The following is a 24831-nucleotide window of genomic DNA, read 5'->3' on the forward strand; positions in this document are numbered from 1 at the left end:
AAAACAAACATGGAGTAAATGCATGTAGTGAAGTAAATGTCTGTACATGTTAACGTTCTTCTGTCAGGAATCATTACAAACAACTTTATTGAAAGTTGAAGGGGATAGGGACTTCAAGAACAAATCAATTTCCCCTCCCTGGTGAATACTGTCTTGACCCTCCCTTTCTAGCTCCTCCCCTTCAGTCTCACCTTCCTCATTGCTCTATCCCCCTGTTCCCCTCTCCTGTCAGTTGACCATATTCCACTTCTCTGTTCATTGTTATCTGTCTCTCTTGGTCTGCTGCTGCTGAGCACAGCGAGGGAGGCAGTCTCTGTTTGGACGCAAGGTAAGAGCATATAGTTTATCCCCAGTGCCAGGGGGACCACCGCTGTACAGACAAGCCTGCCTGCTGGAAGAAGATGAGGTGGACAGTGAGGTTGCTTGGGTTGATGATGATGATGATGAGGAGGAGGAGGAAGAGGAGGAAGAACAAGGCCATGGTCACACTCTAAAGGTGGCTATCACTGTGCCAGACGAGGGGAGGAGCTTGGTAAACCCATGTGAGCTAAACCCAGCCAGGCTCAAGCAGTCACGGATGTCTTTCTTCGTATCAGGACTGCTGGTGATGGCGTTGACCATGCTGTGGCTTGCTTTTATTTAAAAGACAGATATATATGAATATCCAGAACTTTTATTCCGCAAGATGGCCCCAGCGATCTAGAGACTGCTTCATTCAAGTGCTGGTTGGTCCCTCTACCTTGAACTTGTTATTTTTACCTTTTTATACTGCAATTATTATTTTTTTTCTCCATGTACTACATTTGAGCTAAATATGGCAAGATTCCAAAATAAATTTTATGCATTTCAGCTAGCATGTGTAAATTTCCCTAAACAGCGGCCTCTATGGACACAAGTACCAGTCATCCTTGATATGCTCCTCCCTTGCTTATTTACTGTTTCTATGTTATATCTGTCAACTTCTTCACAACAATAATGGAGATTTGATTATGAACAATCTAAAGAAATCCAGTGTACTTTCAGATAGAGGTTTACAAAACAGCCTTCTCGTTTTTTCAAAAGCTATAAACTTTTCTGACTGAAATGATAATTGGCACTGGCAGATATGATTAGCGCCTACAAGCTAACTCATTGATATACCTGAAGTGCTTGAAAGAGGACTCCTACAATTAAGCAGCTGGATAGAAACATAGGTATTAAGGCATCTGGGACCAGCGCTCGCACACTCCTTTTTTTGCATGTGACTTATAACTCGTGCGTAATTAACAATATGCCACTGGCCCCTTGAAATTATGCCAGGCAACCATCTGTAGTATGAAAGCAGGTTTGACAGGCATTGCTACCAGCTAACAGATTATGTTAGCTCTGATGTAACTGGCTGGAGAACAAAACATCATTCACATTCACACCACTGAAGTCTTTGGATATCAAGCATGGTCATTACTATAGCCCCATATATTGTTTCATCCTGTGAATGTCAATGACAGTAATGGTAAATGCTAAATACTAACGATATGCCCTAAACAGTATCACTGATAATGTCAGTTTCACTGTCAGCATATACTGCTCTAAACTAACATTAATCATACCTATTGGTCATACCAGAACATAGCAGCAAAGTGAATTAACTGATTTTAGCAAACATGCTTTTTAATGCTAAGAAATAGAGAATGAAGTGCAATTTCATGTTTTAGAAGTTACTTTATCTCGCTCGAGGGAACAAAGTAACATTCCTTTTTCTGTCATCTTCAATCTTAATTAAACAAACTTGACATTTTAATTATTCAGGAACTTTCTATTTATCACATGCATTGTAGCATATATACACTGTATTCTCTTTAGTAGCAAATACTTTTTGCTGCCTGCTGTCCATCAGTCCAGTGGCTATAGTGGCATGATACATGACAAAATACACCATGATCTCAGTTCAGTTGTTTACGTTAAACAGTCCCTAGACAACATTCAGTTGTGTGGAACAAGTATACTGAGTCACTATTAAGAATCCACGTGTAGCTTAGTAGAGTGCTATTGTGATTGATTCGCAATAACCCCATGTTAATCTTGGACCAAGTATCAGATGACAATCAGGCCACGTGGGAGTTAAGAATCCATGAGTGGAAATACTCAGGTATGCAACACAGTAATTTTATACATTTCCAGTAACTTGTTGTTGAACAAATATTGATTATGACCTCATTAATGATGGAAGCCCAAATACATGATTGAACCAACCACGTAGACGCCTCCATGGTATGATGCAAGGATATAATAACAGTGATGTGAATGGGATACAACCATAGTTCAGTGGGACTTGGGGAATTTCCTACACCTTATAAGAAACGTAATCCTCTTATGAAGACATTTGCAAGAGATGATGGTTCAGCTCAGTCCTGCACTGCTCATGTACCTTCAAATGCCTTAAATGTAAGCTTCTGCACTTCTAATGTTGTGGTGTACTTGTTTACATGACATCATTGCTGAGTATCAAAACTATTTTAGTTGGATAAGTGCTGATGGTATTCCTTGTATGTCAAGCTATGATATGCAACTTTTCTCGTTGACACAGACAAAGATTGTTATAATCCTGCTCAAAGATGTTTGGCACAATGTTGAAATCGTTTTAATCTGAAGGCCAACATCAGTCAAAGTTCCTGATTGTTCAGATCATTTTACTTCTGCAGCTTATAGCAGCAAATGACTGTTTTAGCATGGTGTAAATATGGATAACAAATAAATCTGGTGCGGTTATCTTCGTTAAATCTCAGGATCGAAAATTTGTAAATTTCTGTATTTTGGCCTGAGTTGGTTGTTATTGTACATATTAATAAATTAAACAAGCCTATTTTGTTCCTCACTTAAGAGAAGAACATATGAGTCCCAAGATAAACACGATAACTTATAGTCTGGAGACTGGAAAGTTTTTTCCAGTCTCCAGTACTGTTACTTGAGTACTGTTGATTCAACTTTAGATTACTTTAAGTAGTGTGGGTGTTGACTGACTGATACATGTAAATGTGCTTGATGCCCATACACTTTACTCACCTCAACTTGACAACCTTTCACCCTGTACATGCTGAACTACTGCCTATTACCACATATTCATTCATGCAGTAGTCAGGAGACTCAAACTTGTTAGTTTGTTAGTCACTGCAGAATTTGGAAAGACTCACTGCTGCAGTTTAGTTAATAATTAGACTTATTTTAGACTTTTCATTTTGGTAGTATTTGTAAGGGGGACAGTGTTTTAGTAAGAGGCATTTTTCATATGATCTGCTTCGATATACAACAGTGAGGCAGTGTGTGTTTGTGTGTGTGTGTGTGTGTGTGTGTGTGTGTGTGTGTGTATGTGTGTCTGTCTGTATGTCTCAGTGGGTCTGAAAGGATACACTACAGCTTAGTGGTAATATGCAGGTGTGCGGGAATTCCCCAAAAAGTCCTTCGTGAAATAATATTTCAATTTTAATTCACTGTGAAAAGTTGCATATATAGCTTTACATCTGGTCTATCCATGTGTACACACACTGCCATAAACAGTGACAGAATTGAAACTTTCGCTCAGACTAATTAGCTACAGTGCTTGTGCATTTTATTAAGTTTTGTTGTGGTTCATTTGTAAATGTGGATCATGTTGTTCATGTGGATCATGTAATGATCATATGATGATCATATATCACATGTAATGTGATATATTATCTTCTCTCACACCTGATCATTAGACTACTCTGGGACTTCCACAGAGGCTCAGAGGTTCTAACACTATCCCTCTTGTAAGAACCATTGCTATATTTAAATATTCATCAACATAAATTCAAAGAATAGAAAGGAATGTTGTATCCACAGTGTAGGTGATGCTCAGAGCTTTTAGAATAAAATGTAAAATATTATTTAAAAAAACACTGGGAAAGTGTAATGTTTACCCTTTGAAATGATGATTGGACTGACATGATATAAGTTGTAATGTGTCTTTGCTACTTTTAAAACACTACTAATGAAATAAAAACTGTAAAAAAAAGACTGTTTATATGCTTAGTAATGCACTCAGCCTTTTGGTGGATAATTGCACATCTATTATGACCAGAGTCAGTGTCATTGGATTCTGTATTTAACATTGTCACTGTGTCAATATTAGAAATGACAAAACTTTTACCCTCATGCAACCAATGGATTTCTTCTCTATCTTGGTATATTGTCACTTATATAGTGATAATTTAAAGCCCTAGCATGGTATGTGTGAAAAATAAATTAATCTACACTGACAAACATGATTGTATTAGATGTACATCTATTCAATTATGTTTGCATCTGTTGGTAAGAATCATAGTTTATTAGCTTTTTCCTGCCTCACATATGTTCGATGATGGTCCAACTGGAGCCTACAGAGTGGACTTCTGACATCACCTTGTGAAAGTCACTACTGCCACTCCGAATGTGATGAACAGCTGATCCCGTCTCCACCTTACACGACAACTTGGTCTGTCCACCTGCCTCCTATCTCATCATATAGCAAACAGAAGACTAGCTAACAGTCAAAGAAACTTGCAGTTTGTTGTATGTATGTTACCTATTCATTAGCTCTCATAAATGTCACCAAATGCTGTTAATTGCATGTTTGTCTTTACCTTAAAGCAGGGGTGTCAAACTCATTTTAGTTAAATGGCCACATACAGCCCACTTTGATCTCAAGTGGGCCAAGACCAGTAACATCATAGCATAATAGCTTCGTACCCCCCCTTTTTTTTCACCGCCGCCACGCCCCTCCGCCCTGGATGATGTTGCATCGTTCAGGGTGGGGGGGGGCGTGGCGGTGGTGGATACCAACATGAAACCAACATAACGGGGGGTTCGACCCGTCTTGGAACACAGACCTAGGAGTCTGACGTACGCATTGAAAGTGAAAAGTGAGGGCCGGCGCACGCCCGCTGAGGTGGGATTCTGTGCACACCACATCGTACCCCCTGAACCACTTTGCGTACCCCATGCCCCAGTTTGGGAACTGATGGTCTATGGCAGGGGTCACCAACCTTTTTGAAACTGAGAGCTACTTCATAGGTACTGAGTAGTACGAAGGGCTACTTGTTTGATACAAACTTCCTGAATAACAAAGATCGCAAAGATCACCTATTAATAAAAATTATAATATATGTGAAGAGACTGTCTGGTCACGTCAATGTTAATTATTTCTCACAATAATTATTAACAATGATTTTCACAACAATGATGGAAGGAAACAGGTATATTAAAACATGCAACATTTATTTCTGTTAATCTGTTTTTTAGACTTTGCTTAAATTCAACTTAATTGAAGTAGTTTTGGTGACATTTATCACTACATTCCTCCATCAGTCTATACTTTTTCAAAAACAGAGAAAAAATTCTACTATACTTGCTGTCTGGAGACACACACACATTTCCGCTCCTGGTATTTCATGCATCCGGAGAGTCGAGCTGGACCCTCTGGCAGGCCGTATCCAGCGATAGTTCAACCAGAAATTAAATTTCACTCCTTATCTACTCACCCCTATGCTGATGGAAGGGTGGGTAATGTGTACAAAACCATTTTGGAGTTTCAGGGGTATACATTGTTGCAGCCGAATCCAATACAATTGAAGACATTAGTAACCAAAGCTTCAGACGTAATAAAACAACAGAAAAACACAAAATGCCTCCACACTGCTCCTGTGGTGTCATCAAAGTGTCTGAAAGGCCCGACAGTCAAAAAACAACTCATAATGAGGTCATGTACACCATTTTTTAAGCCTAAAAGTCCAGCAGAAGTGGCTGAGCTAGTGTACTTAAGCATTTCCGACGGTCCCTGAATATACCTCGTCGAAATATATCAGAGGACATTTAGGCTGAAAACACCTTGCAATTTAACTTGTTTAGAGTCAAATATGAATGTCGGGGCTTCCAGACACCAGACAAGCAGTATGGAGGCATGTTGTGTTTTTTTTCTGTTGTTTTATTTACGTCTGAAGATAGGTCTGCAACATTGTTTAGCCCTGAAACTCCAAACGTTTTTTTGGGACTCAATCACCTCACCCACCCCTCGATCGACATATGGGTGAGTAGATATTGTGTGAATTTTCATATCTGGGTGAACTATCCCTTTAATTTCATGAAATTTATTTCCTGGTTCAAATGCAAGTTTTTAAAGCTTATTTTCCTAAATTAGCTCCTTACGAGCCCTCAGAGTGGGTTTTGGGATCTTTGAAACCTTTTGTCACAAATATTGTATATTTCCTGATTGTAACCAGTGCACTCTGCGTTGATGGAGGTCACCTCTCACATTCTCTGACATGTGTGACAGTACAAGTCAAATATGTACAGTTTGATTCACAAGCTTTCCCACTACTCATTTCAACTGACAAAGAAATAAAGCACACACCACCAGTGGACTGTGGTCCACAAGTACACACACATTATGTAGTTCAGGGAGCAGTATTTGGCTCTTTTTGGAGTTTTGTGTTTTGGGGTCATTGACAAACCGCAGGTGTTCAGCACAAGCAATCAGTTTGTTCAGTGCTTTCTTGAGTTGAACCTGTTGAGAAGCTGCTGTATGGGGACTTTTTAGTTCTGGGTATTGGTGGTTTATCCTGTTCTAATATAGAGTCTTAGACCATGATATTTTATTGTTACCTTTTCACTGGTTGTGTAAGGTTTGCGTTTGGCAACCTAAAACACAAGGCTTTATTGTTTCCATATTGCAGATTTAGTTTGCACCTAATTGAAAGGAATGACAGAGGAACATCACTGAAATCACTGGGAATTTTTATGTTCATGGTCGCAGTAAAGTGAATTGCAGAGCCTCAGGATGGTGATTATTGGCCGAGACTGTGACATGATGATCACACTGGGAAAGAAGATGGTGGTGTTTGGATTGTGCAGGTTCATGCCTTGTTTTCACAGTTTTAACATAGAATGTCCTCTTGTGTTCAATGCAAGAAATGTTGCGATGCTGGCGAGCTAGTTCTGGCAGGCAACTCGAGCTGCGCTGCGCCAACATACAACATACATACATCATGTGACATACCTCGCTCTCCACAACCATCTATATTACACACCCACCTTATCAGGTTGTCTATTTAACCATAGAGACATTTCTCATCAACCTCTTGCTCGCACTGCTGCTGCAGGTTTGCCACCATTCCTGTGTAATCATATGGGGGAGGGATTAAGTTGGAGCCTAGACGCCAAGCACTAAATCTGTTGTAAAAACGTAAGTTGTCTGACTGAAATGCATTTCTTTATAGATGAAAAGAAATACCACTGGAAAGCTGTGAGAGAGAAGCTAATTACCTCCAACAAGAGGTTATGTTTTCACCTATGTCTGTCGGCTGGCTCATTAGCGGGATTACGCAAAAACAAATGTTACAATTTTCATCAAACTTGGTGGAGGGAGGTGGTCTTACAAGAACCTATAATGGGATTGTATCCAGAAATTGTGTTTCACTTTCTAGACAATTATGTGCAGGATAGTTTCTGGTCGTGTCTGTTGTTTTGGGACATTACATACATTTCTTCTATCTGAGGTCTTAATGTTGGCGGTTCGATCCCCAGTCTGACCCATCTGCATGCCGAAGTGTCCTTGGTCAAGATGCTGAACCCTGAATGGCCCCCCCCCCCCCATAGAATAACAAAGTGCTGCGATTAGATGCACTGTATGAATGTGTGTGTGAATGGGTGAATGTAAAGCTGTAATATAAAGCGCTTTGAGTGGTCATCAAGACTAGAAAAGCGCTATTTAAGTACAAAACCATTTACAATTTACCATCTAGTGCTGGGCACAATTTTGAAAAACAGGAGCAAGGTACTTTTTGTGAATGATGTAGTAGATGAGACCAGTTTTCACCCTCGTATCACCTGCCTCACCTAAACAGAGGTACATATAAGGGAAATACCTGGTTGTGATTATTGTACTGCTCTTGCTCAGTGAACCATCAGTGTAACTCTGGTTAGGATTATCTGAGATTATACTGACTGAGTAATGTAAAGACAATACAGATACTACAGGCATGTGCACCTCCATATACATTCCTGATCAAAATCTTAAAACCAGTTAAACAATTGCATGAATTTGCATTTTGCACTGTTGGATCTTAGGAAGGTTCTAAGTAGAGCTTCAAAATGCAAAAAGAAGAAATGGGAATAAGAGACCAAAAGTTGTGAGCAGGCAATTTATTGAAAACAACAATTTAACTCAAATAGGCTGTTCATCAGCTGATCAAAAGTTTAAGACCACAGCCTTTAAAAGCCAAAATCTGTGCAAAAATTTGGATTCCATGTAATTTCCTGTCAAGTAATCACACTGTGAAGATCTCTTGATGGCAAAGGCAAAAAAGCTCACCGTCTTTGAACGTGGTAGGATTGTTGAACTGCATAAACAAGGCCTCTCACAACGTGCCATCGCTGCTGAGGTTGGACGCAGTAAGACAGTCATTTTGCATTTCTTAAAAGATCCTCAGGGTTATGGAACAAAAAAATCAAGTGGTAGACCCAAAAAAATCTCACCGGCGCTGAGCCGGAGGATCCAAATGGCTGTCCGTCAAGACACGGGACGATCCTCGTCCCAAATTAAGGCCATTACTGGTACTGACTGCAGCCCAATAACCATCAGACGGCATCTGCGAAGGAAGGGCTTCAAAAACAAGAAACGTCTTCAAAGACCACGTCTCCTTCAACGCCACAAAATTGCCCGTTTAGACTTTGCAAGGGAGCACCAAACATGGGACATTCAAAGGTGGAAGAAAGTTTTATTCTCTGACGAGAAAAAATGTAACCTTGATGGTCCTGATGGCTTCCAACGTTACTGGCATGATAAGGAGATGCCACCTGAGATGTTTTCTACGCGGCACAGTGGAGGGGGCGCCATCATGATCTGGGGTGCTTTTTCCTTCAATGGAACAATGGAACAATGGAGCTTCAGGTTGTGCAGGGGCGTCAAACAGCAGCTGGCTATGTGGAGATGTTGCAGCGGGCATCCCTCGTGACTGAGGGCCCTCGTCTGTGTGGTAACGACTGGGTTTTTCAGCAGGATAACGCTCCAATTCACAATGCCCGTCTGACCAAGACTTTTTTCCAGGAGAATAACATCACTCTTTTGGACCATCCTGCATGTTCCCCTGATCTTAATCCAATTGAGAACATTTGGGGATGGATGGCAAGGGAAGTTTACAAAAATGGACTTCAGTTCCAGACAGTGGATGCCCTTCGTGAAGCCATCTTCACCACTTGGCGCAACATTCGCACTAGCCTTTTGGAAACACCTGCATCAAGCATGCCAAAATTAATTTTTGAAGTGATCAACAATAATGGTGGAGCTACTCATTACTGAGTCAGTTTTTGACACTTTAATTTCAGTTTTAGGAGGTTATTTTTTTTTTTTTAGCTGTGGTCTTAAACTTTTGATCAGCTGATGAACAGCCTACTTCAGTTAAATTGTTGTTTTCAATAAATTGCCTGCTCACAAATTTTGGGCTCCTGTTCCCATTTCTTCTTTTTGCATTTTGAAACTCTACTTAGAACCTTCCTAAGATTCAACAGTGCAAAATGCAAATTCATGAAATGTTTTTGATCAGGATTGTATAAATATGGACTGCGACTGATGTTAGAGACACTTCATTCTTCTTATGCTTCATACGCACATACAATGATAACAAAGACACAACTCAAATCAGAAGAAACTTACTTGAATTATAACATATGTGTGAAATAAAACGTAACTCATTATGTGTAGTCCATGTAAGAGCAAAACTAAAGTTGACCTCATGAAAAATGAACTGGTATTAATTTTCTGCCTTTTTTAACTAATATAAAACTACAGCAGTTACCCCAGCAGTCAGTATTAATGTATGTGCATGCTAACAGAACAATGAGTACCAATGTTTTCTGCCCACCAGTATGGTACCAGCTAGAGGCGAGTGTCAGAGAGTTTGCACCTGACTATTCATTTTATCCCCCCAGTCTCCTGTGCTAAAGACCCAGACAATCACCATCTCAGATGTCACCAACTCCCTGAGAGGAACAGTGACCTACAAGGACGTCCCCTTAGTTCACACTGAGACCAAGACCATTACATATGAGTCAGCACAGGTGAGGGAAATTCTGGGAATCGCACAGAATACAACATTTCTCAAAGTATCTGAGGTTCTGATAAACACAATCAGTAAAGCCTGATTGGTCTCACATTGTTTGGAGGGTAGAATTATTTTCAACTGCACATGTTGACAAACCAAATCTTTGCTGCAGAAAACTTTTTCCAACCATAGATCTTTACCCTTGTCTCACCTCTGGCTATCTGTTTAAATCAGGCGAAGCTAAAGCTATTCACATGTCTATAGGACATTAAATCTTCATATTTTATAAACCTGTGGCTCCTTTCAAATTGTGGAAACCGTCTATATTATGTCCAAAGATTAAGTAGAGGGCCTAAATGGTAAACAATATTTTCACCATAGAGGGTGTTTAATGCTCAACACACTCTAGAGCTCTTGAGGAAAGTATGTGATTTGTGATATTGTGCTATATAAATAAAATTGGACATGACTTGACATATCAATATTTACTAATAATACTGTACTTATCCACACAGTATTAACAAACCATATATTACATCACCAGAAACTAAATATCACACACTGGGCCGCTGTGGCTCATGGAGTAGAGCAGGTCATCCCATTATAGAATTTGGCAGTTCAATATCAAGTCCTACTGTCCGCATGTCCAAGTTTCCTTGATCAGGAATTTTATTCCAATTGCTTCCAATGGTAAGACCAGCCTTTTGCATGTTGGATTGCTGTAATCAGTTTGAATGGGTGAACTTTACAATTTACACTTAATCTGGAACATTTTGTTAGGTTGAGATACTGCGGCCGCAATGCAGTTGCTCCTTTTACTCAATAATCCAGCCTCTATTATTTCTATTCCCATTTAACTTTTAAATTCAAATCCATAATCTATCATCATAACCACTTTTTGATTATTTTGAGAAATATGGATATAGTTTTTGAATTTACAACAAAACCAAGATTAAAGTAATCTGAATAAAGCAACCTATAATTGGAAATGTAGTTAGATTGAAGAAAAATAAAAGAAGATTACCAATTTGGTCAATTATGTCCTGAGGTTCAATACAGAGCCCAATTTCCAAAATGAAATGTTGTAAAATGTCTGTAAACAATTACAGAAATTAAACATAATATACAAGAGATAATTGAGTGTGTTTAAAATGTATTAATTTTAGATTCTTTTCCAACACTTAAAAGGTGTCTCTCCCACAGCCGGTGGACAGCCTGGCAGAGAGGGACTCAGGGGTACTGCTGAGTGCTCAAACCATCACCTCCGAGACCATCAGCACCACCACCACCACCCAAATCACCAAGGTCTGCTCACATCACTAACAGACCTGCAGAAACTCATTACACATCAATACAGTAATTTACTACCATGCTGTGATGGATATTTACTTTCAATCACTTGTGCCATTGGTATTGAACCTGCTTGAGGGTAACTGAAGACTATACAGCCTCCCATATCCTCATATGTCATATCAAAATCAGTCAAAAGATTTTTGTTTTTTTTAAAAGGATGCGGATTGTTTATGTTATTTATACTTTATTAAGAAAACTTCAGTTGGGTACTAATGGTAAATGGTCTGTATTTATATAGGGCTTTTTTTAGTCTAGACCACTCAAAGCGCTTTACAGTACAGTCTCTACAGTTTATCTCTGGGCATTTACTGGGTTCTTTGAGTATTTATTATCCACCTCCTGAGTTGTTTTTTCTCAGAATGAGGCCAAAAACTAAATACACCCAGTGTCTGACATGTCTGCAAATGGAAATGCTTTGTTTATTTGAAAGGTCAGAGAACAATGGCCATAGAAAGGCGGCAGTAGTTGCAGTCTCACCAACACTAGACAGTTAAAGCCTGAAAAATGCAGTCTGGTCTGATGAAGTTGGATTTTAGCTGAGGCTAGAGAAAGTAGGCTCATTTGACATTTGACATTCAGCTGACAAATCTGCAGAAATTATGTCATACAGTCATGTCAACATGGAGCAGAATCCCAAAGGGAAATGTCAAACATTCCGTGACATTTTTTCCTTAAAAAACTGAGGCAAATTATGTATTAATGTATTGTTGGTAATATATGTCCAGTTGGTGCGTTTAAGTTTCAGTGTGACTTAACTAAAGTCTCTTTCGACTATACCTTGATAAAAAATAAAAAATAAACTTTGTAGCATTTAAATGGCACTCACTTATAGCGCTTTGTATTTTGGCTTTTTTGAAGAAAATTATATTTTCTTGATTTTTGTTGTTCTGGGTTTGTACCATCATGGTTGAATGCACTTATTGTTAGTCACTTTGGATATAAGCATCAGCTAAAGGAAAATGTAATATAATGAACTTATACATCCTATCTGCTTATGTCATTGCATGAAGATGCTCCAGTCTCTAGTACTTACATAAGAATGATTATATTTTTTGCCAGATATCCAAAAGTTGTGGCCCTCAGCATAACTCGCTGAATCTGCAGCATCCTTATACTGGCTGTTTACATCCTCTTAAGCAAGGGGTCTAGGGGATTTGCTTATGACAATAGAATACTTACAAGAATACTATACCATAAAATATCAGGGATTCTAGCATAGCCTATTGTTGACACAAGAATGCTGATGTATGCAGTTGATATTGTCATAACCAGCACAGAAATTGTATATTGAGCAGTTAGTGTCTTTCTGCAAGACATTCTACCATTCTAGTTATTTATTCTCATTTAAATGCATGTACGCTGTCAAATGTTTCAGAAAGATTCTTTCATGCATCTATGTTGACATGCAACATTTTCAAAAACTGTGTTTGCATCCACATTTTTTCTCTCAGGTACACCACATCTTTCTTAGCGGGCCAGCAGTTTCTTCTCTTATTTCAGTTTGTATCATGTTTTTATTTTAGACGTTGAAAGGAGGGATGTCTGAAACTCGCATTGAGAAGAGAATCGTCATCACTGGAGACACTGAAATTGATCATGACAAGGTGAGAATGTAAATAATGGAGGAGGAGTATTTTTTTTCACGTTTCCCTACTCACAATAAATAGTGCTAAATAATTCTGTTTTTCCTTAAAGCTCTACTAAGAAAGTGCTGTAATTGTGTGTCTGGCTCAGATGTCTGCTTGGAATGTTTGTGAACATTATAGAAAAAGGTGGAATAATTTGAAGTCCCAATTTGCTTTATAGAGTAGTTGCGTTCATATATCATGTAAATCTATTTTGTGCGCAAGCCACTTAAATTAAACTCATAAATTGTGTTCTCCTTAACCAACCTAGATTGTCCTTTGTTCACTCCTCAGGCTTTGGCTCAGGCCATTAAAGAGGCAAAAGAGCAGCACCCAGATATGTCCGTTACCAAAGTGGTTGTGCACCAGGAAACAGAAATCACCCCAGAGTAACATAGGCTGATCCTTTTGAAGGTGAGTGCCTACGCTGACTGCTCTGACTGAAACTGGTCAGAGCAGTCCTGCAGATCAGTGGTATTCAATTAAAATTCAGAGAGATCCAGATAGAGAACATTTCCTCAAGCAAAGGTATCGAAAAAAACTAGCATTATGATTCAGTTTTATGAATATTGAAATATAAGTTGTATTAACGTCTGGTCTAGTCAACAACTGATAAATCAAATAATGTATTATAGACTAATATATTATAAAAATATTTATTGCAAGTTTTCACATTTGATTTGAGGTATTATAAATAAGAAATCTAATAGAAAATAAAGGTATTTTCTTACATCAAGTAAAAGATAAAAATACATAACAGAAAGCTTTCTTTTTCTAAAGGTGCACCTCAAAAGTGGTTTGTTTTAGAAAAAAAAGAAATAAAAAGTGTCAATTCACTTTTCCTCTAATATTGCACCCCACACTTTTCTTGTTCTGTGAGAGAAGTGAGTTCTAGCTTGTGCAGTCGGAATTTTAAATCTAGGCTGTAATGATGTAGTGTTTCACATTGCTCTTTTAAACAATCTCTATGGCCCTAAGCAAGAAAATTGGGCTATCAAACGAATGTGAGGGAAAAAGTTGGTAGTCGACCTTCAATGACCTGTTCGATTTCAAAATATACAGTCTAGAAGCATATTAGACCGTCTGGTGGGGTTAAAATATATTCAAAGGAATTCCGTGCCATGTCAAATTCCTTCTAACTTGATTTTTGGGAAAGCTGACAGTCCTACAAGACACATACTGTTTTTGGATGAGTAAAGGCCGATGTATGCAACTCCGAGTCTGTTACGCATGGGGGGACGGACGGATCGGACGGACTCTTTTTCATTTATGGTTCTCCGAAGGCTGATGGTGCTGAAAACAATTCAACGCCAAAACAGTAGGTGGCGCAACGGGAGACGAGCTTATAGAAGCCTACCTCCTAATGTTATATGTAGAAGAAGTCCTCACACACAGTGAAAGATGGCAACTAACAGACAAAGGCTGTCGCTGGAGCTGGAGCTGCTTGACATGGAAGAGGACCCGCTTGGCACAAGCTTAGAGAATTGTAGTTGACTCCAAACACGCGTAGAAAGGACAATTTTAGCTGAAATAAAGTGACACCCAGCGGGACAAAATGCTAATGGTAATGTTTCTTAGCACAGCGGTTCCCCGGTCTTGTTTCCGAACTGTGTTGCTAATTCAGTGTCATGATAGCCGTGGAGTTAAAGTCGTGACAGCAGGTTTTTGCGCTGTTACCACCGCAGTTAGCATGGTGGCTAGCATGCTAGCGCCGTTAAGACAGGGCGTTATAACCTTATGTGACCGTACACACATGCCCTTAGTGCTCTAACCAGCCCCCGTAGGCCGGACAACTCCGCTGGCTTAACACACACTCACATTAATCGTAGAATCGTTGTTGTGTTAGGTTTCTTGTGCTATAGGAAATGAAACAGGAAGTTTGAGGTCCGGAAATGTGAGATTCCAGATTGATGTCGTTCGCAAAAAATGCTGTTGTTAGCAGACCAATCATAGCCAAGGGCCATCCCTATGCTCTCTGACATGCCGACGTGTAGTGAGAAAAATCAGAGGTGATCGGAGAGGGCGTTCGACGGCGGCAAAGCCGTTCCCATGTGTCTGTTTCCGTCAAAATGGAGTAGCATATATCGGCCTTAAGAGTCTAGTCTTGATTAAAAAATGTGTTTTGCTCTCTACTCTTCTCTTTTTAGAGCACTCCATGTGAAGTTACTATTTTTGCTTTCCTCTGCCTCACTTATCACTGCAAAATTCTTCCTCCTCACCAACTCGGCATTAAAGCTGCACTGGTTCTAGTAGAAAGGCTCTATACAAATTTGACAAACTACATCTGCATGTTAGTGCTTCTGTTATTGTCTAAGCCAGTGGTTCTCAAATGGGGGTACGCGTACCCCTGGGGGTACTTGAAGGTACTCCAGGGGGTACGTGAGATTTTTTTAAAATATATTTCAAATTTGCATCCATTCAAAAATCCTTTAAAATGTGTTATTTAATAAATATTCAATAAAATATAAGTTTAAGTTCATGAAATGAATTTTATATTCAGTAGGCTATTCTATTTCATTATCCTAAAAACACAGAGTCTCCCCCATACCGATGGCTTGACCCAACCTGGCTCACTGAAGTGCCGCTTTGAAAACTCTGTAGTTTGGGTTGAAGCGCAGAAGCAATGCCGCTGAAACACGGAGGGACAATTGCCAAAGAAGGCGAGACCAGAGCCGGCAAAAATTCCGTCAGTATTCACAAGAAGGTCGAGACTTTAACTGATGTTTTCAGGTTTATTTGAAACTTCCCTAAACCACACCGTGAGAGCTTGTGCCTCTTCAGAGGGGTGCTAAATCACACTTTTCCGTTGTGACGTTACAAATTCATAACAGGGACTCCGCGTCTCTACTGGAACAAAATAAAAGCATTTAATAAAAAAACGGAAATGAAATTGTCTGACCTTAAAGCGAGCAAATATTTCACAATAAAATAACAGAAAGATACTTGAACAATATTAACATAACATAGATTGGGTTATTTACACTTTGTGTTTTTTCTGTGGGGAGAGATTAGCCAACAGTGGCATTAAGGCAGCACATCTTCAGCGGTATCTCCAGACAAAACATGAAAGTCATGTTGGTAAGCCACATGAGGTTTTTTAAGAGGAAACTTTCTGAATTCAGGTCATCTCAAGAAACGATGCAAAAATCCTCCCCGAAACAAATGGAAACAAGCTACCTGTCACTTATCAGGAAAAACTCCTGGAAGTGTCATCTGACCGTGGCCTCCAGATGAAGTTTGCCACATCCACACTCACAAAGTGTTGAAGCAGGAGCACCCACACCTGGGACAGAAAGCTTTGGAGCAGGTACTACCCTTTGCCTCCACACATTTATGTGAGGCCTCCTTCTCTGCAATGACTGTGATCAAAACAAAGCACAGAAACAGAGTGTGCATGGAGAAGAGCTTAAGCACAGCAGTTGCTTCCCTGCCACCCAGACTGACAAAGATCCTCACTGAAGCACAAGTTTCTCACTAAAATGTAAATGTAAATGCAAAAGCACTCACTCAGCTCAATGCAGCAATGTAATCTTAAGTGATGAGAGTTTGTAAATTTAAGAAAGTTAGTATAATTTTCAATCCATAAAGAAGATATAGGATGATACATATTTAAAATTGTTATTTTGAGCTAATCTTTTATTTAAAATTAAGTTAATGATTTATTTTTTGTAAAAAATTGTTTATCTATAATAAAGTTCATGATTTCAGTTTGAGAACATCTTTATTATGATCCCAAAAGAGGTCACTTTAAGTTGATTATTTTTATGTGCACAAATCTTTATTTATATTTGAGATAATTATTAGTTTTTTAATAAGGCTTTAGTTATTTTCATATCATTTTATTTCCAAATAGATCAAGAGAGAGAGAGAACGTGTCTAGTTACAAGGTTTATTAAAATCAGACACTAATGGCACAGCACTGTGTATTGCATCTTTCTTTTAACCAAAAATGCTTTGCGCTGGTTAGGGTGTACTCGGCTGAATTTTTTTTTCAAAGGGGGTACATCACTTAAAAAAGGTTGAGAACCACTGGTCTAAGCCATTGTGAGAAACATGTTGATTGTGCGATATATAATCTCCAAAAAATATTTTGGGACATCACTGACTAAGTCGTAAGTGTATAGCGTCGGACCGGTGATCAATAACTGAAGAGAATCTTTTGACAAGTCAATTACTAAATCTAGTGGTATTGATGATTTAAAAGGTTTGGGACTCAATTAACCACAAATCTCTCTTAATATTCTTATTTATAACACAAGTTGCATGCAAAGGAAAATGTGGATGAACCAAAGTAGTGTATAGATGTAGTTTGGTTAAATTGAATTCATCATGAAACAAGATGCCTCAGCAGCATGAGGTATGTTAAGTAATGGTGCCCATGAGGCTTTAATTGTGGCCTTGTTTATGAGGGTCCAGGTTGGGAATCTGGTGCTGTTTAACCCACTGATAGCCTGGTATGTAAACATAACAGCCCTACCTCCCAGTCTGTCTTTTCAGTGATGAGGCGGTTATCCAGAACTAAAGGCCTTTTAAGCCCCAGTGTGGTCTGCCAGACCGCAGCATTCCTCTCTGTTCTTGTAGACTTGCAACATCATTTGTCATGTTTCAGTTGTTCCAAGGCCCCAAACAGTCCTTGAGTATTATTGCTCTGCTCATTTTACAAGGAGGCTTTGGAACTGAATATTAACACAAGTATTCCAGTATGTGTTTCCCACCAGCCATGTACATGTATAGCTATACAATTTTTGTGTAACTACATTTAGTTTGATTGTTGCTGTAAAACAAGCACAATTTAAGTATTTTGTTGGAAATATAATTTCTCACGGGCAAAGAGCAAAAGTATTGCAACAAAACAGGCAACAAATACAAAATTAAATTAAATTAAAACTGAACAAAACTATGATAGCTCTTAAATGACTGTTGGTGATTAAAGTGTTGTGTGCACACCTAAATGTCAAAACAGTAAAAAAGAAGCAAGCATAATACATAATGAATACTAGTGGGATTTATTTCAACACCTTAACACTAGAATACAATTTACTTTCAAAGCTTGCTGCATGTGAGGCTGGTATATTCAGTCAATGTCAATGTGTTTAAATATCAGAGTGGCGCCTAAGAACAGCCACATCCCCTAACTATAACTACAAAGTATTTTATCAGAGTCCAACATATTCCATTACTCTGGCAAAGACATGCTACTTTATTCATGTTCAGCTTATAGAAGTGTAGGCTGCTGTGACATGGAGTTTCTTATTGCCTTCCCTCCTGGTTTTCATAAACATTAAGCACACTTTATGTTCGCATGTACTGCTGTACTGCTATGTACTCCTTCGTGTGGGTGTCTCTTGTTGCCAAGGTATACTGAATCTGTATTTTTCATATCATTTGGAGTGACCACTTATCATGTGGTGCGACCAGTAATACCAAGACCTGTGTTCAATTTAAAGTAAAATATAAAATTTCAGTGGCTTTTTTTTTTACATTTTTATCAATATTATGCACTTTACCTGAAAAATAAGTCTGTTAACTAAATATAATAAGGGGAAGGTGACATTATAGAACAAAAATATGAGATCATTATTTAAAAAAACTCTAAAGAAATGCAATTACTTTGTTACTCATGACTTTATATTGAGAAATTGTAAAAAAAAATGTAAGCATATTTAGGAAATTAATTAATTAATTAAATTACGTTCGCATCACGTGACATTTTTTTAAGGCCAAATACATCTAGATGAAAAAACACTAAAATAGAATAATTTAAAATTTGTATATGATTTTATGTGTATACAACATTCCTAATGTCTGAATAATTATAATATGCTGACATGATTGTTAAGTTAATTAGACTGAATTTATAATGTGAACAATCAAAGCACAGGTAACCTTGTGGCAGATTAAGTTTAGACTGATTCACCTGATTTTATTTGACAATGAACTGGGGGAAACATTTTCATTTATAGTAATCCAACTTAATGCAAACATTAAAATGTTCATTATTTTCTCTTTTATGTTCTATTTTTACTTACTTTATCACAGGAGCTACCATCTATTTTCAGGCTGTGCTCACATGTCAGAATTTGCTGGTGTCGTCACAATGTGATCTGAAATCTTGCTCTTCCCCCCCATTCTCTGTCCATTTGTCAATCTCTCTTTCTACACTTTAGACCCCTCAGCTGCCCCCACTTCTCCCTCCTTTTGTGTGTCGCCATCACACCATTTTAACTCAGCACCCCCCAGCCATTACAACCAAATGCACTGCCTTTACAACGTGAATCCCAAGACCACAGGAGAGAGAACGAACATCAACATTGAACTATGAACTTTCCCATGAGCATGGAGTTCAGCCTGAAGGATACAGTCACCAGAACATTCCCAAGAACCCCCCTGTATACCCCACAATCCCTCTCTTGTTCCAGTTACTGCCAAAAGAACAACCACTGGACTCAAAAAAGAGGGAAATTTAAGAGAAAAAAGAAGGAAAATAAAGTACATCATGAGTGGAAATTTCTCTGGGTTTAAAGACAATTTTTCAAGGGTATTTGGTGTTTTAATCTTGAGATTACTGGTACTTTATTTTACTACAGTTTTTCTTACCATCAGAATTGGTTATCAATAACTTGGAAATTAAGCGTTTTTTAACAATGTAATCAAAAAAGCATCAACTGCGGGATTGTGGGTGATTTTTCTTGGGATTGTATACAATGGGAGATGAGGATCCCTCTCAAATTTTAGCACGGGTTTGGTGTCATTTCTTGTACAGTAAATATGTATTTTCCCTCTCAATGTGAAAATAATATTTTTTCAATTCATGTATAAAAAAAAGATTGATTTTACCAAACCGGGGGGCTAGTACTTCTTCACCTTATTTTAAAATTATGACCTGTTGATTTGTTTTTAAATCTTTGATTGTTTTAGTTGTTCTTGTTGTTATTGTTGTTGTGCTTGTGTCACTAGAACAGGGCTTTATCAGGACCAAGGAGACAGCAGTGTAATGAAATTACCTTTTCTTTATTTATACCCAACCCTATCGTATTTTTGTGTGTTTCGCATTTTGAGATATACTCAGCACACTTGTAAGTAACCTCAAGATTTTTTACTGAGAACATTTCAGTCATCCAATACAGTTAATTACATTCTACTAATTGATTTTAGCATTTACAGTGGTTATGCATATTTTTCCATTTCTACTCCTCCACTATATGGGCAGTGTGCACTCATCCAGGGAGAGGGAAGTCAAATGGCAATTTCACAAGTATTGCATTTATGTCAATAAACACAGAAAGAACAGTTTATCAAGAATATCTAGACATTTTATACAATCTATAATCATGTAAAATGAGATGATTTTATACTGCTTTTAAATAAATAACATAATAGTCAAAATAAATACAAATATTGAATGAAAGGTTAGAATAAAATTGGCTAGTTTTGTTTTTTGTTTTGTTTGAATGTGTGAAGCTGCTGCAAGTTTCTGTTTCAACATTGATTGACTTAAATTACATTATTCTGTTTTTGCTCGGAAAATGTATTATCAAATGTCTTTTTTAAATTGAATATTCCCATTACATAAACTCAGGAATTAGCTCTGAGCTGAAATTCTTACAATCATACCAAGTGTCTGTGACACAGAGTATGGATGTCGTTAGTTACTGCTAGCTGCTATTTATTTGTTAGCCATCAAATTTAGCTGTGAACGAGTGAAACAAAGTAAGTATAATCAAGGTTTGCAGGTCATACAGTCAACATGATGTCTGTACAATGTAAATCTTGGTGCACAAAAAAGTCAAGCAAATGATTTTAAACCAAATAAGACATATGTCATATAGCTTAGGATCTGCATAAAATGTTAATGTCCTGTGGAGTGGGAGAGATGATTTTCATTTATGGTAAATAGAAGAAGACCCTGAGTAGTTCCTTGTGGGACGCCAGTATTAACTTTAAGTGCAGCTTAGTGAACTGCTGAGTTATTCCTGAGATGATTAGTTAGTATTTAACTGAAAATTAGTTTTCAGTTAAATACTAGTCAACAGTTTATAATGCCCTCAATTTATTTCATAAATTCTCCTTTAAATAGGCTTTGATCATCTTTCAAACTATTACTGTAATCTGAATAGTCTAAGAATTGGCATACTGCTTGTGTTATTATTATAGTGTACCAAGACAAGAGGAGCAAAATAAGCCCCTGCTCAGTAGACACTGCCCATTTAGATCATATTTATTATAGCACATGCAATTTACATTTTATTTATTTTATTTAACTTCATGCCTCTTTAGAACACAATATTTTGTACAGTCATCCCAAAATGTTACTTATTTTATTGTGATGTCATCTTATTTGTGGCACTCCCCTTTCTCATCGGAAATAAGCAAGCCATCATTTCTACGTTTCTTGAATGTGAACCCTCATTTTACCATCACAGGAAGTCATCTAGTAAAAGAGCAGCACACATCACAATAAAAATAAATGTACTCAAAGTTTCTTTTATTATTATGTTTTGGCTGCGTACATTTGTTCCATTGTTGGTTTGTGTTTGTCTGCAAGATTACACAAAAACAACAGAGCAGAAATCAATGAACCTTGGTTGAAGGATGGGACATGGGCTAAGGAAAGAAGAAGATTCCCATCTGGATCAGGGGGTGGATTCAGGAACTTTTTTACTTTCTTTAAACTTCTTTAGTTAATTTCTTAAGAGAATAATGCATGGATTTTGATGAAAGAAAGCAGGCATGTGTGGGAGATCTTTCAATATTTCCTAAAATATTCAAGCACTTTGTGACAGTGGAGAGAAAAAAACTAAACAGGATAAAACCGAAGTAGACAGTTTGTGCAGCCATCTGCCTCAACTGGCTGAGGTGAGCGGGGAAAAATAGGGAAGAAAGAGGAGAAAGATTTTATAAAATTGTATAAGCCTGATTAGACTGTTATAATAACAGTGATATTAATATATATTATTAATAATAACAGCAAGGGTTCATATTATTCAATAATAATGATAATAATTCTGATAATAAATAATGATTGAGGTAATAGTAACAATAGTTTAACAGTACTGTAATATAGCAGTTGATTATTGTGTACTGCACACTAAAGGATTTTAAAACCTTAACTTATTATCTTAACTTATGGTTGACCACAGACATAAATACAGATGTTACCAATTCAAAAATGTAATCATGAGAATGAACACACTATATTATCAAGTAAAGAGGCAGGACCACACGTGATTAAAAAATAACCATAGAGGCGGACTGCTGGTTGCACTTGTTTGTGCAATATTTTGCAACTAATTGTGGGACAATATAAAACAAGAAAAGACCAGTGTTAACATATTAACTTGAATCTTGCTGTAACCTTTAGAGTAAGGGGTTAAAACTTCCACATTTAATATATGGTGATTTTAAAATACTGGACCAAGCACTGGCTACCCAGAGGATATGCAGTATGCTTAATTGATGAGTGAATGGAGCAGTAAAACCTCTGCATCCACAGACACCTCAATTTTAAAACTGAAGAAACACTTAAGAGGTAAGTTTGCTCAGTTAGCACCACAGAATGTAGGATGGGTTACTGAGGTTATAAAAGGATATCATATAAAGGGAGGGATTCATTACAAATGAATGAAAGATTATATTAATTAGGAATAACAATTAATTTCAGAATTTGGGGTCGATAATTTTATATATGGGCCATTCTACCGAATTGGTGCAAAGTATTGTCCCCCAACAAGAAAAACTATTTACAAAACAATTAAGTATTCAGACATAGATATTTACTAAGAATATGTGATGGTATTTTTACACCCAAGACATTAAAGGAGATAGGGATAAGCTAAATATATACAAAATCATCATTTATAGGGTACTTTCTATTGGGAAGTAGCTGTCCCCAACCCTGACATCTAAATTTCCATCTCTGAAAATAACACTTTTAAAATTTTTTAGATTTTTTCAATGATCTTATTTCAAAGATCTTTATGATTAAGTTTAAACAGAACTTGGAAGAATTAGATTTATTGTGGGTTTAATTTTTAAATTAAAAAACTATACTCAAAAAATCATGTCCCCAGTTTTCATGTCACTACCGAAACACAAGAGTTTTAGTCCATTGGCTGAGCCTGGTTTTTAGCCACATCCCTGCATTTTTGATCAGGCAGTGACACTGCATCCCTGTCCCTCTTGGCTCAATGGTAAATAGCTTAATCTCATACTTTTGATATAAATGTGATCCAAAGTCTGAAAATCAGTGTGTAACCTTGAGAATTGTCACTACCGAACTCATATTCTCTTCAATTAAGTAAACTTTTTTGGGGTTTTATGCAAAGTATTATGTTTTTATGTGTGTACACCTCTTCAAAGATGTGTATACTAGCCATGTGCTTGCTAGCATTCTTTAGTTATGCTCAAAGTTAGCTATAATTGTCACTACCGAAACAGTCACTACCGAAACAGTCACTACCGAAACATATGGCCAAGTTTAACTGCACATTATTCAACAGTCTGAAGCCGATCTCACAGCTGCAATTTGCCAATTCGTGAGATGCTAGTTCTGCACAAATACTTTAATAGTGCTCACAGGACATATCCATTATTAAATTTTTCCAATTCTCTGACCAAAATTTTTACCTTGAGGTCAAAGTCACGCACAACATTGGGTGAAACCACTTTTATTGGCCATGACTAGAGGACAAGATCTGGTACACAGTGGACAAGGTCGTCACCTTAATCCCACCACCAGAAAACGTCACACAGAGGCATGTCCAGATTTCCCTCAAGCGTGTTCACCCCAGTATGTGAAAAGTTAAATTTGTGAATTGGATTTGTGATGGTGTCTGACACTAAACCCCCTTAAACATACAGTACAACATAATATCAGTTATTTGGCAAAGTTTTCAAGAATAAAATTATTCTATTGACCACAAAACATCTGTGTTTTTAATATTCCCAACCTGTTTCGGTAGTGACAATTTTTGGGAGAGGAAAAACATTCCAACACAGTCTGAAAACACAACATAAAAATTGACGGTTCTTTTACTAGATATGTGTACTTTAGATATGGTACAATATATATACGGAAAAAGTTTTGGGAATAAAACATACAAAATTTCAAAATATATCCAACCTGACTTTGCACCAATTCGGTAGAATGGCCCATATATGTACTTTGTTTGGTTTTAACCAAGACCTTTACACTATGATTCAAACATTCATGCAGCACTAGTTTTATACATAGCACCCCGCAAACACACACGTACATCATCGGTAATTCAGAAATTTTGAGAATAATGGGCAAAAACAATAATCAAGGAGATCATGAGTAACAAGAATAGTGAGCCTCTGAGGCCATACAACCCCTGATGTCAAAATGGATGCCATTGTTGTGGCCCTGTTTTCAAAATTAAAAGCAAAAAAGTACTGGCTGTCCTTGTGGACAGGAACATACAAAAAAAAACTTTTGATAAGTCTACAACCGAGAACCACGCTGCATTAGGCGGACTTTGGGAAAGCATGTATGGGTTGGGTACAATAGGCGATCGAGAAATTACGACGTCATTCACAGCCCTCAAATCCTGCACAAACCACCACTCAATAGATTGACCTTTTTCCGTGATCTTCTTAATTGGGAGCAGTGGAGTGCGGACCGGTGAATCAGGGAAGGGGACATTAACACCAGCCTGCAAAAAAGATTAAAAAACAGGACGTATCCCCTCCACTGCTTCTTGTCTGAGTGGATATTGTTGACATGGTCTATATTCAGATTTTTGAGTGTTTTTGAATGG

The 24831-nt window shown here is 37.7% G+C and overlaps 1 protein-coding gene across 5 annotated transcripts in view; it reads left to right on the top strand.

Moving 5' to 3' along the window:
- The window catches only part of epb41a (erythrocyte membrane protein band 4.1a), a 57521-nt gene extending 36007 nt beyond the window's left edge, over positions 1–21514 (top strand). For 4 of the 5 annotated variants that reach the window (XM_062410298.1, XM_062410300.1, XM_062410301.1 and 1 more), the window contains 5 exons: positions 9961–10089; positions 11262–11378; positions 12950–13030; positions 13346–13465; positions 19219–21514. In XM_062410298.1, the coding sequence (XP_062266282.1) occupies positions 9961–10089; positions 11262–11378; positions 12950–13030; positions 13346–13444 (426 nt within the window). In that variant the 3' untranslated portion in view covers positions 13445–13465; positions 19219–21514. Of the gene's footprint in view, positions 1–9960; positions 10090–11261; positions 11379–12949; positions 13031–13345; positions 13466–16173; positions 16610–19218 lie in introns of those variants that run through there. The other variant, XM_062410299.1, reaches the window with a different exon arrangement.
- The last annotated feature ends 3317 nt before the right edge of the window (positions 21515–24831 follow it).

Source organism: Platichthys flesus, chromosome 17 (assembly GCF_949316205.1).
Source record: "Platichthys flesus chromosome 17, fPlaFle2.1, whole genome shotgun sequence".
NCBI lineage: Eukaryota > Metazoa > Chordata > Actinopteri > Pleuronectiformes > Pleuronectidae > Platichthys > Platichthys flesus.